The following is a 20379-nucleotide window of genomic DNA, read 5'->3' as shown; positions in this document are numbered from 1 at the left end:
GGGGGGGGGGGGGGGGGGGGGGAGGGGCGGGGGGGGGTGGGGGGGGGGGGGGGGGGGGGGGAACCTGGTGCTTTGCCCCAGTAGCTGCGTATTCTAGGCCTTTGGTGTGTCCCGTCCCCCTGCGCGTGCCCCAGGCTGGCGCTCCCTGGCCATGGCTGGCCTGGCTCCGGGCTGGGCTCCTCTGGGGGGGATGGCGGACGTGGGCTCTGTGATGGGGAGGGGCTCATTCCCCTCGGGGAGGCTGTGTAAGGGAGCCCCCCAGCACGCCGGCTTCAAGCTGTTCCCTGGGCTGCTGCCTGAGACCCCGGCTCTCCGGCCCTCAGGTCTCCTACGACGTGGAGGGATTCTGTGAGCGAAACCGCGACGTGCTCTTCACCGACCTCATCGAGCTGATGCAGAGCAGTGAGCTGTGAGTGCCACCCCCTGGGCCGGGAGGGCAGTGCAGGCCAGTGGTTAGAGCAGGGGGGCCTGGGAGGCAGGACACCTGGGTTCTATCCCCAGCTTTGCTGCTTTAGGATGTACCGCTGATTAGCGCTGAATGTTTTCATTGCTTTGGGTTATGTATCCGTTACAATTACCCTGCCCTGGAGGCGGCCCTTGGGGGTGGGGGTGGGGGGATGGCAGTCCCTGGCCCCGCTGCTGAGGAGACGGCTGAATGGCACGGTGGGTTTTATGCTGTGGACGCTCGTCCCCTTGTACCTGAGCTGAGGCCCAACAAACTCGTCCCATGCTGGGTTGCTCCCGGGCTGGCCTCCAGCTGGCAACGGAGAGGGCAAAAGGCTCCATATCCCAGCCAGTCCCTCCCCAAACCTCCCTGCCCCACAGGGCACTGACATCATTTCCCTCCCTCCCCACCTTAGCCTCTTCATCCGAGACCGCTTTCCTGAGAACATCAACGCTGAGAAGAAAGGGCGCCCCACTACAGCCGGGAGCAAGATCAAGGTATCTGAGGGAGGCTGGGGGGAGCAGCCCCATCCCTTCCCAGCATGGAGATCTCACTGCTTCATCTCTGGGCCTCCCCCCGGCCAGTTGGAGCTATCGGGGGATTATTCTGGCTCCTGTGCTGGAGGGGCTGGGGCAGCTTCTGGAGCTCCACTTGGCAGATTTCCCCCTCACCGCTCAGCTGGTTTTTGGCTAATGATGCTCAGCTGTCTTATCCCCCACTGCCCCCCCCAACCCTCCTACAGTTTCCATTGGACACAGGATGCCTAGCGCTGCCAGACAGCGGCTGCGCCCCACCCCAGAGCTAGCTGCATTTCAGCGATCCCTGGCTGGGTCTTTTAGTAAGGGGGCGGGGTTTGAGAGATTGGGGGAGGTGCTATCGAAACATGGGACAGTAGATCTGAGCTTTATTATAGTACAGGGGAGTCGCATCATATGCGAATTCAACTTACACGATTTTAACTCTACGCGCTCGGCAAAAAAAAAAAAAAGAGAAAAATAATTTAAATACTGTACCTGTAGTGTGGGCAATTCCACCTGCTATTACACGCAATGGTAATTTTGACTATACGCGATTTTCGCTTTACGCGCTGACTTTAGAACCTAACCCCCGCGTACGATGCGACTCCACTGTAGCAGTGGGATGTCTCTGTCATCAGAGGGGTAATACGGCCGCCCATCACCCTGGTATCTAAGTGTCTAGCTCGGCAGCCATATTAGCTGTGACCCCATTTAAAGGATGAAGGGGGGAAGGGGTGGATGGAGGTGGGGAGTACGGGTGGGGGGTCTGGTTACCATAGAAACCCTCCATCTTTTGGGGCTTAAGTTGGTTTGTTCCTTTGAAGAAACAAGCAAACGACCTGGTGAGCACCCTGACGAAGTGTACCCCCCACTACATCCGCTGCATCAAACCCAACGAGACCAAGAGACCCCGCGACTGGGAGGAGAGCAGGTGGGGGCCACGAGCCAGGGGCTGCTCCGCCCTTCCCCCTTGGGCAGCTGCTGTTCCTGCCCCCCAACCCCCTCACTCCCAGCCTTTGGCCATTCCACCCTCGGCCCCCGGAGCGTTTCCCCTTCATCCCTTTCCAGACTGTTCCCTGCCCTGTAGGGCCGGTCGGCCTCTCCAGGTGCCTCCAGCTCCCAGCTCTGGGGGCGGCTGGGCCCTCATTTCCCTCCATGGACGGGATCTGCTGCCCAGCCAGGAGGAGACGGGTGGGGGAGCAGGGTGTCTGGTTACCCTTCCCTTGCTCAGACCTGTCTCTCTTCCCCCTCCCCCCTCCGGCTTCCTCCAGGGTGAAGCACCAGGTGGAATACCTGGGCCTGCGGGAGAACATCCGGGTGCGCCGGGCGGGCTACGCCTACCGGCGGCTCTTCCAGAAGTTCCTGCAGAGGTAGGAGCTGCCGTCCCATGGGCCAGGGAGGAGATGGGGCACAAGCCTCGGCCTATTGCCGCTGGCGCTATGGGAAGGGGCACCGGGGGGAGGAGACGGGGTCCCTCCAATAGGGAACGGGGAGGGAGGCAGATATGAGTCATGCTGACGCAGGGGTCCTCCCCATGGCTGCTTTAGTGGCCCTGGGTCACCTCTGCCTCCCGTGGCTGCTCCGTGTCAGAGGCAGCTGAGTCTGGAGCCCCTCAGCGCAGAGGCTCGTGCTGTGGGCTCTGGAGGCCCCTGGTTCGATCCCAGCGCCGGGGGCCAGCCCATGAGGGTGGTGGCTGCTCTGATGGCTTGTGTGATGCCACGTGGGCTCAGCAGGGAGGCTCTGGTCCAGGAACCGTGCCGGGGGCAAGGCCAGGGTTTCCCTGCATCGCACCCCGTCTCGCTGGATACCGGGGGGCTGCCCCTGGAGGGCAGAGTGCCAGCTGCTGCCTCTGGGAGACGTCCCTCCACAGCTCCTCCCCGAACCCCCCTGCTCTCTTACTGAGCCCCTAGGACAACCTTTCTCCCCCCAGGTACGCCATCCTCACCCCCGAGACATGGCCTGCCTGGCGGGGGGACGAGAAGCAGGGCGTGGTGCACCTGCTGCGCTCCGTCAACATGGACCCAGACCAGTACCAGCTGGGCCAGAGCAAGGTTTTCATCAAGGCCCCGGAGTCGGTGAGTGGTGGGGTGGGGTGGGGGGACTGACCTCCTCGGGGTGGGGGGCGAGAGTCGCTGAAGTTGGTGGTGGGGGCGAGACCAATGGGGGAGGCAGTCCCTGGAGTCGTGGAGGGGCCAGGCCCTGAAGTTGCTGAGTGAGGGAGGGGGGCTGTCACTCTGCAGAGCAGGGGGCTGGCTCCCAGGTGGGGATTAGGGAGGCTGGGCCTGGCGTGCATTTGGGGATGTGGGGGCGGGAATCACCTGGCAGCCCTCCTAAGCCGGTGCTCCCTGCCCCTACAGCTGTTCCTGCTGGAGGAGATGCGGGAGCGGCGTTACGACGGATACGCCCGGGTCATCCAGAAGGCCTGGCGCAAGCATGTGGCCGTGCGCAAGTACATCCGCATGAGGGAGGAAGGTGGGTCCCGTGCACCGTCCCTTCACACCCTCTCATTGCCCAGCCCTGGGGAAAATCAGAATTGGGCCCGGCCACCTCCAGCCACTGCTTAGATATCAGGTGCATTACGGTAGTGCCTAGAGGCCTGAACGGAGAGCAGGGCCCGGATGTGCCGGACGCTGCACGGACACAAGGCTGGAGACGGTTCCTGCAGCTTGGCACTCACGTGCTGAATAGACCCAGGCTGGGAGAAAGGACGGAGCATTGCCCTCGCTTTCCAGTTGGGGAAACTGAGGCCCAGAGCTGCAGTGACTTGCCCAGGGTCGTCCTCAAAACCCGCCCCGCCTTCCTTCTGCTCCTGGAGGTGGCAGCAATCCTGAGGTTTCCCTATTGAGCGATGCAGCCATCCCCTCCATTGATTGCTGTGCATGGGGGGGGCGTACACACGTACACGGGCCTGGGTAAGCCGGCATGACCCCCATGCTCTGAGGCTGGATCAGCGGTGGCTCCTGTTGGTAAGGGATGGACTCCAGGTGAACTGAGAGTGCCTGTGAGTGGGACAAAGGCGTACGGCCTTGTCCACCCTGGGAAACTCCCCCCCTCCGGTAACATTTAGGTGTACGTGTGGCAATGAATGTAAATTGAAAGTGGCCCCACCAATGCCCCATTACCCTCCCCCCACCTCAGCTCCACTATTGCTGCCTCGATCAGTGATTGCGGGCTAAAATTTGTCCCCCCTGGGACACCAGCTGGACCGGGCAGGACAGAGTCCAGTTCTGGTGCCCACCCCTTGAGAAGGAGGTTAGTAAATTGGAGAGCGGCCAGAGAAGAGCCACGAGGAGGATTAAAGGATTAGAGTGAGAGACGCAAGGAGCTCAATCGATTTAGTTTAACACAGAGGGATTAGGGGCAACTGGATCCCAGTTGCTAATTACCTACGTGGGGAACAAGTCTTTAATAACGGGCTCTTCAGTCTAGCAGAGAAAGGTCGAACACGCTCCAGGGGCTGGAATCTGAAGCGAGACAAATTCCGGCCGGAAAGGACGCGTAGGTTTCCAGCAGGGAGAGGAATGAACGCTGGGCTCCGTTTCCCCAGGGGCCGGGGGATTCGGTATCGCTGACAATTTTTCAATCCAGATCGGATGTTGCTCTCTGAGCTCTGCTGCGGGAGTTACCTGGGGGCAGGGCTCTGGCCGGTGGTGCCCAGGGGGTCGGACTGACTGGGCACAATGGTCCTGTCTGGGACCTGAGTCCAGCACTTGGAATCCATCCCAGTGTGGACGAGGCCTGAGCCAGAGTCGGGGTGGGGGGGGAGGGGGATCCCCCCCCCCCCACTTGTTAAGGTCTGACTCCGAGTGCCCCCCTATCTCCCCCTCCCAAAGCCTCCAACATCCTGCTGAACAAGAAGGAGCGCCGGCGCAACAGCCTCAACCGCAACTTCGTGGGCGACTACATCGGGCTGGAGAGCCGGCCCGAGCTGCGGCGCTTCGTGGGCCGGCGCGACCGCGTGGACTTCGCCGACACCGTCATCAAGTACGACCGGCGCTTCAAGGTGAGCGCGGGGCCCCCCGCCGGCCCCCTCTGTTGCCCACGGTAGGACCGGGCTCTGCTCTTCTCCCCCACCCCCAGCTCCCCTCCTGCCCCAGGGCCAGGCTCTGCTCTCCCCCTGCACCGGCTCCCTGCAGCCCCCCGCCAGCCTCCCTCTTGCTGCCTGTGGGCTGGGCTCTGCTCCCCCATTTCCTCTCAGCCCTTCCCCCTCCACCTCCTCCCCACTTTTTTTGCTCCCCCAAGTGCTTGTCTCCATCCTACCCCAGGCCACGCACCAATGTGTGCTGCCGGCCCCCAGGCTCTGCTGGGCTTGCCCCACCGCACGTTCCCTGCCTCACGTCCCTGCCCCCCTTGGCTCCCCCGTGCTCCTGCCTCCCTCCATTGGCCCCCTGCTCAGCCTTTCTCTCCCCCCACGCAGACGGTGAAGCGGGACCTGATCCTGACGCCCCGCTTCCTGTACCTCATCGGGCGGGAGAAGGTGAAGCAGGGCCCCGAGAAGGGGACGATCAAGGAGGTGCTGAAGCGGCAGGTGGAGCTGGAGAGGATCCAGTCGGTGTCTCTGAGGTAGGAGCCCAGTGGCTGTCCCTGGGGGGCCAAGCCCTGCTCCGGGGGCTGCAGCACCAGGCTGCTTCCCTAGCTGGGCTCAACCAGAGCCGCCTCTCACGCGGCCAGCACCAGGCCTGCTCCGGAGACCGCTCTGCTTCGTGCATCTCCTCTGCCCTGGCCAGAGCCAGTGCCCCGAGCAGCCCGCGGGCACCGCCCCCAGCTGGCTCCGGCCTCGGAGAGAGCGTGGGGAGCATGCCTGCGGCTGACGCAGCCTCTGCTTCCCCCACCCCCGGCAGCACCTTGCAGGACGACTTCCTCATCATCCACGAGCCGCAGTACGACAGCGTCCTGGAGTCCGTCTTCAAGACGGAGTTGCTGAGCCTGCTGTGTAAACGCTACGAGGAGAGGACCCGCCAGCCGCTGTCCGTGAAGTTCAGCAACCAGTGAGTCCACGCTGCTGCCAGCAGGGGGCCCCGCTGGGCAGAGCTGGCCCAGGCCGCAGTGTTTGGTTACTAGCAGGTGGGGGGGGGAGGGGGCCGGGAGAACCCGGACTCCTGGGTTCTTCTCCCTGCCCTGGAATGAGGGGTGCTTAGAGCAGGGATGGCTGGGAGTCCGGACTCCTGGGTTCCATTCCCAGCCCTCGGAGGGGAACTATTCCTATCTACCCATAGCACTTTGCAGCCCCAGCCATGGATTACGGCGCTAGGCGCTGTACAAACAGAGCAAAGAGCCAGCCTCTGCCCCAAGGAGCTTACAGTCTGAAAATGGGGTCTAATTAAAGGGGGTGGGGGTGTGTCAGGACTCCCGGGTTCTATTCCTGCCCCTGGGTTGAGTGCGGGCCCCTGGTTTGAGGTGGGGACTGGGTCTCATATGGCGATGTGCGGCTGGTTGCTTGGTACCGGTACCAAGGGCTGCCACAAAACTTCCCTGCGCTGGGGCCTGGCTCCCTGTCTCCTTCCCCGTGCTGGGGGCCTGCTGAGTCCAGTGCTTTCCCACCTGCTTATCTCAGCCTCTGGTTTCACTCCCGCTCCGTTCTCTCCCCCTCCTCCCCCAGGCTGCAGTTCAAGGTCAAGAAGGACGGCTGGGGCCCCTGGGGGGCAGCAGGCTCTCGCCAGATCCAGTTCCAGATCTGCCAGGGCGACGTGGCGCTGCTCCGGAACAACGGGAAGGTGCTGATCGTCAGCATCGGGCCCGGGCTGCCCAGGAACGCGCGTGAGTGTCTGCGGGCAGTGGGGAACGGGCTGTGAGCCCTCGCTGGTGGCGGCAGAGTCCCGCTGCGGATGGGACCTGATCTCGAGCGGGCAGAGCCCTGGACACGACTCCTCGGGGGACAATCCTTCCCTGGGGCTGCGGGGAGGGCTAAGGGGAAGAGCACACGGGGGGGCTAATCGTGATCGTTCCCACTGCAGGGCCCACACGGAGGGACACCAGGAAGAGCAGGTACCTGAACCGCAGCAGCATCCCCGGCCGGAACTACCCCCCTGCGGCAGGTACAAGGCTCCTCTTGCAGCATGGGGGTGGGCTGGGGGGATCGCTGGGGCAGATGAGTCCAAAGCATCCCATCGCCCCACATGTACCATCCATCACCCTACTGGGGTGGGAGGGTGGGGGGGAAGAGATATGGCTACAGGGTGCTTTCCTCAGCGTGCCCACAGGGCCAGCTCGGCTGCTTTCCATGGGGGCCTACAGACACCCCACCCAAGCCCCAACCCTCAGGAGCTGGACTCTGGCCAGGGCCATGCATTCAAGGGGATCGGGACCCATCCTCCCCTTGGTCAGCGCTGCCTGGTTGTACAGCACAGGAAGGGTTAATAGAGGTTTGGAGGTCGCAGGTCAGCAGCTGCCCTCTTCCCTTCGGGGGCAGTAGCAGGTGCAGTAGAGGCGGCCCCAGGAGGTGCCCGGAATGAAAGGGTTAATTCTCTCTCCCCCACCCCGGCCAGGGAGGGTTCCCGCTGCAGGATGCCTGGGTTCCTTCAGCTCCAAGTGACTCTCTTCCCCCCTCCCCGCCCCATTCCAGGCAGAGAGAGGATCGACACCAGCCGGCATAGCAGCGCTGGCTCCCGGGCCCCTCTCCAGCACCGTCTCTCCATCGCCCGGCAGGGCAGCATGGAACAGCCCACGCTGCCTAGGCATGGAGCCAGCCCCAGGGCCAAAGCCTTCCCTGCCCAGCTCAACCTAGACTTCATGAACGTGCCGGACCAGGGCGTGGCCGGGTAAGTGCCCCAGGGTGCTGGGTCAGGTCACGGGGCCCTGGCTGAGGGTTAACCCGGAACACAGGGGAGCCTGGCTCCAGCCCCAACCTGGCAGCAGAAGCCAGGGGTGCAGGGAGACTCCAGCACCGAATGCCTCCTGCTCCCCCTTCCTCGAGCCAAGCCAGGAGCCCCCTGCATGAATCACTGCCCTGCCTGGCCCAGCTGCGGCCTTTGTGCCTCTGCTGCCTTCTCCAGAGCTGTGTGTTTGGCTTCCCCCCAGCACCCGCTAGATGGCAGCCTCACAGAGCCTGGCTGGCTCCGGGCTGGGCTAGTCCAGAGGGGACGGGAGAGGCGCTGCCTTTCCCCTCGCTGGTGCCAGGCAGGGGTGCTCTGCTTGGGAGGTCCCGCAGGGAGCCCTGGCTCCTAAGGGCTCTGCTGGAGCACCTCTGGGTTTAAAGCACCAGCCCCCACAGGTGGAGGAATGCAGCGGGCTGATCTCCTCCTCCCTTCTCCTTAGCTGGCAGCGGAGGCTCTCCAAAGAAGCCAAGCCCATCCCCGGAGGCGGCCGAGCCAAACCCAAACCCAAGCCAAAGCCCCAGCCCCGCCTGCCCCAGTGCCGCACCCTCTACGCCTACGATGCCCAGGACACAGATGAGCTCAGCTTCAATGCCGACGAGTACATTGAACTCATTACAGAAGGTAAGTGGACTCCCCCCGCCTGCCTCTGGACCTGCCCACCCCTCCTCCAGCAATGGGGGGAGGCAGGTACTCCTCGAAGGGAGGGGGGGTGAGTGGTTAGAGTAAGGGCTGAGGAGGGGTGTGACTAGGCTGCCACAAAGGGGATTGGGAGCCAGGACTCCTGGGTTCCATTTCCAGCTTTGTTCCGATCACTGGAACTTGAGAACCAGGCCTCCAACTCCCACATCTCCCCCACCCGCCTTAAGGCGTTGGGCCCCCTCAACTTGTCAGTGCAAAGAGATGCTGCCCAACAAGGTTAAAAAATACCCCAGCGAGAACTTTACGTGTCACGGGAGCATGTGTAGCTTAGATCCCTCGGCACCGCAAGCTCTGAACCTTGCTCCCCCTCCGCTGCATGGGGCAAGCTGAGGAAGGGATGGGCAGACACCAGCCCCGCAGCAACGCTGTGCTGAGGAGAGGGGTTTGCATGCCCAAACAGCTGGCCTGGTGCTCCTGGCTGACAGCCCCCAACTCGGCCACTCAGGAACTTCAGCTGCAAACCTTCTCCTGCAGCTGACAGGTGCTCTGCTGTGCCCTGAGAGAGGCCTCCCCTGCTCCAGCTTGTGAGGGCTCCAAGTAGTGGCTGGTGGATTCTCCTGTGCTGATGGTGTTAAGCTGCAGTTTTGGAAAACATCAGCGCCACTAAAGATCTGGGCTATTAACTCAGCCTTGGGGGCCTGCCCTTGTGCACTCAGTGCTGGGTGCAGCTCTTAAAGCTACACGGGATGATGATGATAATCTCAGCTGAGCTCCTGTGTAACACAACTCGCGTCATGCTAGGCCCAAGTTCCTCTTTGAACCAGAGCATAGTTTTTAGAGCGCTCACGGTTCAAAACGAGCAGCTTCTTTCCAGTCAGGTTTTATCTAGTTTCCAGCTGCTGGCTCTCTTGTCTTTTGCTGCAGGGGTAGGGGTGCCTACAATCAGAAATCTCTCCCCAGTCTGGACCTGCAGCCTGACCACAATCGCTACCAGGCTGACTGGGTAGCATTTTATCCATGCTTTGCATTGCAAGCACCAGTTCGTGGTAGGACGTGGATGCGGCTGCTACCCCATCACACTTGAGACAAGCTAATGACAGGGTTGATCAATCTCTCTGTACCGTTGGTGGTGACTGCTGCCTGCCCTCTTTTCCTTTTCAGACCCCTCAGGCTGGTGGCGGGGCAGGATACGAGGGAAAGAAGGGCTGTTCCCTGGGAACTATGTGGAAAAACTCTGATGGACGTGCCAGCTTCATTGCTCTGATTCTGACCCGGGGATCGAGGAGGGAAGAGATGTGTCTGCAGGATCCAATCAGCCTTGCTCCTGGATTATAGATTGCTGCCGGGCTCGACTGAGGCCACTAATTTAAGGCAATTGAGTGGGAGGATGACAATTGGATCACGTTGAGCCCTCTTCCTCTGAATCTTAGCCCCCCAGTGAGTTGCCTTCCTTCTGCTCTGGGGTGCATGGGGGAGGATGCAGGTTAGCCTGTCTGTCCTCCTGAATGAGGAGCAACTCAGCAGGCATTGGGCCTCCCTTCTCAGGAACCAGCACCTACTGCTTGGACTCACCGGGACAAGACCAGCCGCTCGGTCTTGTTACGCAGGGTTAAAAAAAAAAAATCTTCCTCCTTAACTGTATAAAAAGAATAAATTGATGGTTTATTTTCTACACTAACCTCTACTCCACTTTCAAAAACAGCTGTAGCTTTTTAACTCAAATCTGTACCGACAAAGCGAGCACATCGCCAGCCTGGTGGAAGCTGAGTCGATGTTTTCATCAGCTCCCGTTCTGAACTGGGGAGCCGAACCTTCTCAGGTGTTATTGGACAAGGCCAGCGGGCAGTAGAAGGCTGCCTGGCTCCCTTACAGAGATTTCCTTGAAAGCCTCCAATTCCTCTTCGGTAATAGCTACTACTAAAGGAAAACTGCCATGTAATCAATTGCACCATGTAATCAAAACTGCTGCATAATCAAATGCACCATTGTGGCAGGCAGAGTAGGACACAGGAAACTCATCAGTGGAATGACCGAAGAGCAGGTTTCCCGGGTTACGTTCAGCTGACGTGTTGTGCTTTTTACCTGACCCAGCAGAGGTTTGGCTTCTGCAGGGAGGTGTCCCCTCCATTCCCAGGTAGCTAGGTAAGAGCTGGAAGACTCAGATGCTCCTAAAACCCTAGGCAAATAGTGGAATGAGTTTTCCCTTCAAACAAAGGCAGCAGCAAGTGGCTGGCAGAACTGGGCTGGTACACGAGTCGCCTACGCTGAAGCCCGTGTCAGGGGAGAGGGACGCTGCTCCAGCCGCGGCAGATGTCATTTGTTTTTAAAAGGCAGCATTATCACATTATTTCCCCTGTGTTGAGACTGCCGGGAGCTTTCATTCCCAAGTGTTTGCTTTGACGTGTGTAGCCACCGGCCTGCAATCTAGAATGAAAACCCATCTTCTTAAAAGAACAGCAAGTTTCCTACCCCGTTACTTGTCTGAAAGAGACTTTAACGAGCCTCTTCCTTAGTTCAGTCCCAGACAGTATAAATCCTCTAGTTTTGTATATTCTGTAAAAACCGAAGACAGCAGCTTGTATCGTTCCGACGTCTCCCTCCGCGTCCCGGTAATAAACTGCTGTTTAAAGCAGGGGTTCTCAAACTGGGGGTCGCAAGGTTATTACATGGGGGGGTCACGAGCTGTCAGCCTCCACCCCCAAACCGCGCTTTGCCTCCAGCATTTATAATGGTGTTAAATTTATACAAAAGTGTTTTTAATTTATTAGGAGGGGGTCGCACTCAGAGGCTTGCTGTGTGAGAGGGGTTTGAGAACCACTGGTTTAAAATCCAGCTTCATACACAACCTGTCCTGTCCCTCTGGGACATTTATCTACTACATTCCTACACCATCCCATCCCTAGCTCCCAAAACTCACATGTAGACAGTGCAAATGCCACATACCTGGGTTAAAGGGGGAAAGTTTCCAAAAAATCCTGTACGTAGAGAGTCTTTAACAGCTCAGCTGAGCCCTGCCCTGGTGACGAAAGTCAGCCTAATTGCTACGCACCAGTAGTTCAAATCCAATTTTAACTAGCTCAACGGTAGTAGCATAGAGGGAACGCTGGCCTGTGTAGCAAGCTCTTTGCTAGCCCTTAAAAAACACACTTCTACTTTCCTGCAGCCAAAGTTCATCCCTCCTTTTATTGTACTGCTGCTCACCGGAAGATCCTGAAGCCTATACAAAAAAGATGCAATTTTTAAACCCTTATTGCCAGGCAAATACGGTCTTTGCAGGATTACCGTGTTCCCAGCAGGTAACATCCCTCCAGGTTCTTACATAGTGTGTTAAGAGGTAAGACTGCCCCCCACTCTATGCCTTAACACAACACAAACCAAGCCAGTTTGGCAGTGAGCCATTTGGTACCCAGGCCACGTGACACACGCCAGAATGACAGGGGTAGACCCACATTTGGAACCGGCTTCAGAACCAGGCCCCAAAACCAACTCCCTTGAACGGGACTCTGTCTAGTTAAAACCGTGGCAACCATTTAATTAACACAATGTACAGCAGAAGTTAAACCACTAAAAGTTTTAATTGCATTATTACTACAAGAATAAAGAATACCTGAGAGCCTTTTGCAGTGCCCATATTTTTAATGTAGCATAATCATCAGTTCACAAACCCCCTCTAAAAACAAAATGCAGAGTCTCACTTTTTTTTTTTTTTTTTTTTTTAAAACAGAAGTCAATCTAAAGGCACTGAAGTGCATGGGAAATAAGATCACCAAAGATTACAAAGCAATTTGTTTTTCTTCCTCTCTAAAACGGTAGAAACTTTAGGTTCGTCTATATTATTGAACAGCATTTATACTTTCACAGCTCCAAGCGAATACATTTTTAAAAAGTGTAGGGTTTTTCGGGGTGAGAGAAGAGACAGTTAAGACAAAGCAAAAAACTGGGAGGAAATTTAAAATATGTAGTTACCTTCATTTCAGCTTGGTTACTCTTGCTAGTGGAACTAAATGTCTTAAAAATATAGTTACCACTCCACTGCAGCCGCTGACCCTGTTGGAAGGCAGGTTGTAACAACAAGCATTGGGAATATTTGATTGCAGTTTTATACAGTAAAAGGTGTGGGGTTGTGTGTTTTTTTTTTTAAAACCTCAAATGCTGCTGCATAAACATTCATTTGGATCAAACAAATTGTTTACTATGAATTAAAAACAACAACAACCGCATTTGTTCCTTTCAACCGAACCGTCTTCGGAGGGGGAAGAAAGTTATCCCGTTGAACTTAAAAACAGCAAATCCTTTTTCTAAACAAGAAAAAATAAATCACAACAGTAGCTTTTTTTTTTTTTAGTGTATGTTACAGAACTTTTTACACACAGTTTAAAAGTTATTCACCATTAAAAAAAATAACCCAAAGTTAAGTTACCGAAATAAGAATTACTCACACAACACCGTAACTGAAACACAGAAGCCAAAGCAACAAACGAAACAAGTCGAAATCGTTTTTCCAAACATGATTTAGCGGTCCAAAACTGCTATAAATATGCTTCCGAGACCTTAACTTGGCTGTGATCTTGGTCACGTGGTACAGGAATGCGCTGGCAGTGGGTGGCAAGTGCTGCACTGGCAGATGAGGGACCCAGAACCCGAAGCGGAGGGGGAGATGAAGGCTGAACCCAAAGGGGGAGTTTCAGGGCAGTGCTTGCTCTGATCAATGGATCTGGCCTGGGGTGGGGGGTTTTCCTGCGGCTCTTGGATTGAGGCCCTGCGGAGTTTGCAATGCCAGCTGCCATGATTTAAGTGTGTGTCGGTCCAACGGGCCTGTGGGTGCGTATGGGTGGGGAATGAAAGCATCTATGTCAATCTAAGAACTGAATTCTGCATAATTTTTTTAAAAGAGGGTTTCGTTTCCCCTTCTGCTTCTAACAAAGCACGTTCTCTTACCCTCTAAATTACCATGGTTATTTACAGCCAGCTGGGACTTTTAAGGACATGGTAGGTTGGAAAACCCTGGCAGGTGCTTTGAACAGACTAGTCTCAACTCCCTTGGATTGAAGATCCAAGTTCTCTTGGCAGCCCCAAGGAAGGAAATGGGGTCGCTACCCTCTTCTGTTCCCAGATCCTTCTGTTCTTCACTACTCAACCTGGGCAAACAGCATTTCCCAGCAGCAGCAGCACAGATCAGGGCCCACAGAGTTCCACCTCACCCCACAGATAAGATTCAAGCCCAGCCCTCAACCAATAACATCTGGGGGAAGGGGGGTTCGGGTGCATCCTTTTGGGTGCTGATTTTCCCCCCACCCACCCAAAAATAAAATCCCCACCTGCAACAAAATCTCTGTTTTTGATCAACTGTTCTTTGACCCTCGCGGCTGTAAAGAGATTTAGTATTTGCTGATAACTTGGTTCATTTCTTGGTAAAGAGAGAAGAGCTCACAAGCAAAGACTGTTACAAACGCTAGCAGGGGGGTGGGGAAAATTAATCAGGACTAATCACCCCTCGGTGATTTCGAGGGATTGCCTTGGGAGGTAGGCAAGGATCAAACTAAGCTGTTTCTGGCTTCTCAGACACCCTTTATATAGTACATGCAGGGTTAACTGCACTGCCCTGGCTCTCAGTCCATTTCCCTGCCAGACCTCACTTCCTGAGGTTATTGCTTTCATTTTCAAGAGACACACACATACACACACACGCACGCACACAGAGTTGTGCAGTTCTGCTTGTCACCTGCAGCTTAATAGCCAAATGTTTCCTTTTAAATCCAGGCCACCTGCAGCCATCAACCCTGTACATATATTTCAGTTAGTACAAAACCCAGAATCGCGTTAAGTTAGTGCAAGTGAACCTGTGAAGAGGATTCATAACACATGCATTCAGTGGGTGAATATAGTTAGTGAACAAACCACAAAAACTCGGATCGATGCTGTCAGTTAAGATACCAGGCAACTAACCGAGAGTCAGGTCAAGATTTCTTCCCGGAGCTCCAGATGAAAATACAAAATAAGCAACATTACCAAAAAAAGTTGGATCCTGCTGTGAACATCTTAACAGTAACTTAAATTCCCAGGCGGTTCCCTGTCCTAGGAGGCGGCTGGGGGCTTCCCCGACCTGTCCCCACATCAGCGCTCCTGGAGAGAAAGGACTCCCTTCGGACAAGTCCGAATGTGGGAGAGGCAAACTCCCAGTAAGCGGGGGAAGCTCCCGTCAGAAAGAGCTGAAACACGGCTCAGGAAAGGTGGCCGTTAAGTAGCCGAGCCTGCAAACAACATCCTGGCACCGGAGCGCTGCCCCTCTGAGCTGGGAGACAACGCTGGGTAGGGACGACTAACTGCCCTGTTCCAATGAAGGGAAGCCACCGCCCATGACAATCCGAACACATGCTCGCGAACAGAGCGGGCCGCGTCCCTCGTTATCATTCAGAGCAGCGTATGAACCGTTTGCTTGCCCATGTAGTCTCAGAGCTAGGCTAGACCTCCGACTCCTGCCCTCGCTGAGCTCTTGCTTGCCTAAACTGTAAACCAGCCCAATTCCCCGCCCCATGTCGGCCTCAGCCGGGCCACCAACCGAGAGAAGCCGGAGAGCGGATCCGTCCGACGTGCCTCTAGGTTTATAAATAAGGATCTCGTTTCTCTTCACAGCTTTACATATCCAACCTACATACTGAAACGGTGCACAGAGAGGGGGGGCCCAGCTGGGAGCCGGCCGACAAGCTCTGTGCAGAGATTATATACACGCGCTGCCCTCTCCCTCGCCCCTAGTTCTCGGGGCTCACGTTCTGCCTGGCCCTGATGAAGGCCATGCCGTGGGTGCGGAAGTGCGTCTTCAGGTTGAGCTGGGTGTCGAAGCACTTCCCGCACACCTTGCACACGAGTTTACCGTCGGCCGAGCGCTGGGCCCCTCCCTCGTGGCCGCTGCGGGGGCTGGGCTCCTCCACCTCCCCCGCCCCCTTCTTCTTCTTGTGGGTGATGAAGCGGTGGCGGTTGAGGGAGACCTGGGAGGTGAAGCAAAGGCCGCACTCCCGGCACTGGTGGGAGCTCTCGTCTGTCCTGTGCTGGGGTATGTGCTCCTGGAACTCGGCCGCGCTGCAGGCCACGTAGCCGCACTTGCGGCAGCGGAAGGGGGCTTTGCGGTCCGCCTTGGGGTTCTTGGAGGGTGGCGTGGTGCTGTCCGGCTCCTCACTACACGAGTCGCCCTCGTCCGAGGAGAGTTTCCGCTTCCTGCTGGACACCTGTGGGGAGGAGTTTGCAGAGGCTTGACCCTTAATGCTGGGCAGGGCCTGGGCCCTGTGCGCTTAAACTGGCTGAGCCAGACAAAGGCTGGCCCCACGCAATGAACACGTCCCTCCCGTGCCTCACGGCGGGGGACAGGAGCAGCTCCAAGCAGCTCAGACAAGATGATCCTTTGGCTCCCTTCTCTGGCTGGATAAAAATCCCAACACGCGATCGGCCAGCCCTGGCAGCGGACTCAGCCCCGCCCTCATCCGCTCCTTGGCCTAAATACACTCACTCCACAGCCTCCCCTCTGAAACGCTGCTGCTCTGTATTCCCGGCTGCAGCCGGCCTCTCAAGCCAACTAGTCAAACAGGAGACCACCAGCCAAAAGCCAGGGAGCTGCACAAAGCGATTCAGATGGGGCCAGACCAGGATGAATGCACTAGTGGGAACGGTGCTGAGGGAGGAGCCCCATAGCTATCCCGCTAGCGCTCAATGATGTTCTATCTCCATAAACCCCCCCTGGAGATGAGATTCTTTGCTTCCTGCCCTGACTTATTGCACTACGTTGCTGTGGGTTGTTCTAACGGCAGCCATGTTCCCCCCCCAAGAGGTGGCTGCATTGTTTGGAAGTTATTTTAACCCCTCCGCCTCCACTCCCTCAAAGCTGGGAGCATCCATCTGCCCCGTACCTGCAAGCTTCCGGGTCCCGTCCGGGCAATGACCACCTCTTGGCTCTTGGTCTGGTCTGTCACCTTTATCCCGTGCCGCACCTGAATGTGCTTCTCCAGGATCAGCCGGCTGCTGAAGGTGCGTTTGCCTTCGGTGCAGTACCTGGGAGGAACCAGAGCCAGGCAGGTAATGAGGCTCCCCCGGGCACCTCGCCCACTGGAGGTGAAGGTGAACAACAGACGACCCCTAGCCCTGGTCTACTGCTTCCATCTCAAAGCACTCTGTGGGTGTCAAGCCCACCTCCCCTGGGGAAACTGGCTTGGAGAAGTGATGTTTCCTAGCAGGAGGTCACACAGTAAGGCAGTGGCAGAACCAGGCCTGGAACCCAGGAGTCCCGACCCCCAGTCCCCTGTTCTAACCACTACAGCACATTCTCCCCAACAGCAGGGCAGGAAAATCAGGAGTCCAACCCACCCAGTGCCTCCAGTCTGAGCACTAAATTTACTCCCCCTTCTGGAGCTGAGAACAGATCCCCAGGAGTCCGAGCACCACTCCTCCCCCCACTCTGACAGCCTTGCGGACTGCATGAACACCTCCCATCCTGAGCTTCGGATGGAAGGGAGGAGTGAGCTAGAGCCCTTTTGCCCCCCGAAACCAGAAGGAGAGGAGGCAGCTCGGTACCGGCAGGGATAGACTCGCTTGATCCCCTCGTGGTTCACTCGCACGTGTCTCCGGAGGCTGGGGGCGGAGCAAAACGAACGCTCGCACAGACGGCATGGGAACTTCTTCACCGACTGGAAGAAGCAAGAGAACAGGTCATGCCACATGCCCTGCCATTGCATCAGCCCATTCTTGAGGTGTACCGGATAGCCCCTTCTCCCATTACATGGGGCTTTTATCGGGTGGGGAAACTGAGGCATGGAGAAGGGGTCACTTGTCAAGGTGACGCAGCGAGTCAGGAACAGAACCAGGAGACCCAACACTCCTGCTGTAACCATTAGAGAACACACCCTGCTCCAGCAGGGAATAGATCCCAGGAATCCCGATCCGCAAGCCTCTGCTCTGTGCAATAAACAAAACACTGCCTTACCCACCACCTCGGTGTTTCAACAGGACCAGGTTCCCAGTGGATAAACTCCACCAGCTCTCCTCCCATTGGGCCAGCAACCACCCGGGGATTCCCTCTCACCTTCCCGTGATCCTTCTTCATGTGGGACACGTACTCGTCCCTCTCCGGGAACCAGGAGTGACACATCCCGCACGTCCAGCCGCTGCTTTTTGACTTGCTTGCATCCGTCTTGCGCTGAAAGCGGGTCCGTTTTGCCTTGCGCAGCTCTGGGGAGCTGGGTGGCTCGTCTTCCTCCGAGGACGAGGATGACGACTCGGATATCTTAGAGACGGGGGCTTCCACAGGCTCCTCCTTGGGGGTGAGCAGAGCAACCGGCTTCTTGGTGAGATCCTCCTTGGGTTTCTGCGGCTGGTGAGTGTTCTGTAAAACAGAGGCAGGGGCGTCAGCCTGCCAAGGCTTGAATCCGGGTTCCAGGGGCAGTCCATGCCATGCAGCGATCCCGGGGGAAGGCAAGCCAGTCTTCCCCCAACCCTGCCATGCTGGAGGGGAAGGGGAAAAACCTGTCTGTCCCATCCGAGATCATCAGCTTGCATCTGGAAGCCTGAGACTCCCATTCGCCCCACACACAGCCGGCAAAGGTGTCGCTATGCTCCAGGATGGGGAAAGGCAGGAGGGGTGTGTGTGCGTGTTCATTCCTAGCACCGCAGGAGATGGCAGTGGCACTCAGTGGCCCTGATCGGGGCACCCATGTGCTAGGCGCTGTACAGACAATGAAGAGGCAGTCCTTGTCCCAAAGAACTAATCATTTATAGATGTACTGCAAGGGGCTAGCCCAACCAATACTAAAACTAGTTACACAGGCTTCTAGGAACCAATCTCAGTGCACGTAGCATCACGCTAGAGAGCGCTGAACGCATCCGGGCACAGATACACTGCCCTGCCAAACCACTGCCAGGTGGAGAACGTCCAGGCTAGACCCGCGGAAAGTTGGGGCTTTAGTGAACAGCAGCATTGTGACAGCTCCGCAACATGGTTAGGATCATCCCCACTTTACAGGTTGGGAAACTGAGGCACGGGGAGGGAGTGACTTGCTCAAGGACATGGGGAGTCAGGGAATAGAGCTCCGGGGGTTCCTACTCGGATCTTACCTACCTCTAGTAAATGGGGCACCGGTGCCCGACTCACCTTCAGATGTTCAAGCATGGTGCGTTTCTGGGCAAAGAGCAGCGGGCAGTCAGGACACTTAAAAACGCTGACCCTCTGGTTGAGCAGGTGTTGGTCAAAGTGAGAGGAGAGCAGGGGCTTGTGGGTAAAGACTGTGTCACACATTGCACATTTGTAAATCATCCTGAAAATTGGGGGGGGGGGGAGGGGGAGAGAAGAGGAGGGGCAGGTTAGAAATAATCAGTTTCCCTGAATTTGGTTCAAACATGAAAAAGCCCCCCAAGGAATATTTACATACCGGGGCCAGTGAGATCAGGGCCCTGTAATGCTCGGTGCTGTACAGACAGTGCCTGTCCCAAAGAGCCGACAATCGAAGACAGAGTCAGAGGGGAAGTGACTTGCCCAAGGTCACCCAGCTGCTCAGCGGCAGAGTTGGGAATAGAACTCAGGTCTCCAAGTTCTGGGCCAAGGTCCTGCCCACTAGGCAACGCTGCTGATTCAACATAATTCAATCTCTTGAGTTTCTTCCCTAATCGGAGCAGCACACGGGAGGACGGCGGACACCGTGTGCTTCCAAAGGGAAGCACAGATCCAACTGAACTACCATGAGGAAAGTGTTCCATTATTTTTAGCTCCTCCAATGGGGGGCAGCAGAGTGCTGGGTAGGGAGAGAGACACTCTAACAGAGCTCTTATCCAGCACTTTTCAGCCAAGGATCTCAAAGCACTTTCCTCTCGTTACCACTCAACCCCCAAGCCCAGACATATTTAGACCCATTTTACAGACAGAGCCACAAAAAAGCTGCTCTCAGGGGTAGAAACAGAACCCAGGAGGTCCCGTGCTGTCAACTCAAGAGCCGCCTCCGCTCTCCAGATCAGGCTGAGCACCGTCTAGTCTTGCAAAACACACCGTGGGCTCTTCAATGACAAGTTGTCAGAGCGTCTGGTTTTCCTTCCTGTCTGGCAGACGGCCGCCTGAGTGGCTCCCTAGCTACCGTGCTTATTGAGGTATGGGCTTTCCTCCTCTCCCTCCCGGAGCACTAGAGAGCTTTCCTCAGTGGTCTCCCCCTCCAGCTATTGACCGGGTGGGGCCCTGGGTCTGCTCCCCAGATCCCAGCCCGAGGTGGTACCCGACTGAGGTTACTTACTTGGACTGCTGATTGCTGAACCCCGGGTGCTGCGTGTAGATATGAGCGTGGGCGCTGGGGGCCGACTTGAACGCCATGGGGCAGATCGGGCACTTGTGGAAAACCTCGCAGTGCGAGGTCTGGATGTGGGATTTAATGGAATTCACCCCTCCAAACACCACGGCGCAGCTGGGGCACCTGGAAGCAAAGAACACACGGTAAGGTGGCTATTTCAGAGGGGCAGGGTGAGGTCGGGGACTTCCCCCCGCTCCGGTAACCAGTGAGCAAAGACTGGGTTGTGTGCTGGCAGCGTCAAAGCAGGCTTAGTGGCATGTGCCCCGCTGGAATTCCTCCGCCACTTTCTAGATGCAAGCGCATCTGCTGCTCTTTGGTCCACCTCTCCCCACCCTGGATTTTAGCCCTTCGGTGAGGGTCACTGTCTAATGGTTAACAGAGTAAGATCAATTGCTGGGCATGGGGGACGGGTCAGCTAATGCATTCCTAGCTGATCACCGGGCTTAGAGAGGTACCCGAAGAGATACGCTGGGGGATCAAAATCAGCCCTGCCAAGAAGGACAAATGTGGCCCTACAGGCCTAGAGAGACTTTAAAGTCAAAAGCAGTCAAACAGATTTCGACTTGGAAACGATCGGATGAATACAGGGAAGTTCCCACAAGCTTCTTGTCTGCAGCCAGCTGCACTTCTCCGCTGGGAGATCTCTGCCC

At 56.9% G+C, this 20379-nt stretch overlaps 2 protein-coding genes across 3 annotated transcripts in view; one reads left to right on the top strand and one right to left on the bottom strand.

The window, feature by feature from the left end:
• Positions 1 to 11150, top strand: part of LOC117869530 (unconventional myosin-Ie-like) — a gene marked incomplete in the record, with an annotated part of 34601 nt that extends 23451 nt beyond the window's left edge. Inside the window, 14 exon segments of the mRNA XM_034756440.1 lie at positions 324 to 409; positions 861 to 942; positions 1788 to 1894; positions 2235 to 2333; positions 2894 to 3038; positions 3321 to 3435; positions 4797 to 4966; positions 5381 to 5526; positions 5805 to 5951; positions 6563 to 6720; positions 6918 to 6998; positions 7526 to 7721; positions 8218 to 8399; positions 9579 to 11150. Of these exon segments, the coding sequence (XP_034612331.1) occupies positions 324 to 409; positions 861 to 942; positions 1788 to 1894; positions 2235 to 2333; positions 2894 to 3038; positions 3321 to 3435; positions 4797 to 4966; positions 5381 to 5526; positions 5805 to 5951; positions 6563 to 6720; positions 6918 to 6998; positions 7526 to 7721; positions 8218 to 8399; positions 9579 to 9655 (1791 nt within the window).
• Positions 11151 to 11973: 823 nt separating this feature from the next.
• Positions 11974 to 20379, bottom strand: part of ZNF687 (zinc finger protein 687) — a 48560-nt gene continuing 40154 nt past the window's right edge. For both annotated transcript variants that reach the window (XM_034756438.1, XM_034756439.1), the window contains exons 4-9: positions 19676 to 19852; positions 18550 to 18712; positions 17485 to 17784; positions 16977 to 17089; positions 16316 to 16457; positions 11974 to 15640 (exon numbers count right to left, since the gene is read on the bottom strand). In XM_034756438.1, coding sequence (XP_034612329.1) covers positions 15167 to 15640; positions 16316 to 16457; positions 16977 to 17089; positions 17485 to 17784; positions 18550 to 18712; positions 19676 to 19852 — 1369 coding nt within the window. In that variant the 3' untranslated portion in view covers positions 11974 to 15166. The remainder of the gene's footprint in view (positions 15641 to 16315; positions 16458 to 16976; positions 17090 to 17484; positions 17785 to 18549; positions 18713 to 19675; positions 19853 to 20379) is intronic.

Source organism: Trachemys scripta, chromosome 24 (genome assembly GCF_013100865.1).
Source record: "Trachemys scripta elegans isolate TJP31775 chromosome 24, CAS_Tse_1.0, whole genome shotgun sequence".
Classification (NCBI taxonomy): domain Eukaryota; kingdom Metazoa; phylum Chordata; order Testudines; family Emydidae; genus Trachemys; species Trachemys scripta.
The sequence above is the reverse complement of the archived record's forward strand: the minus strand, read 5'-3'. Positions and strand labels throughout refer to the sequence as shown.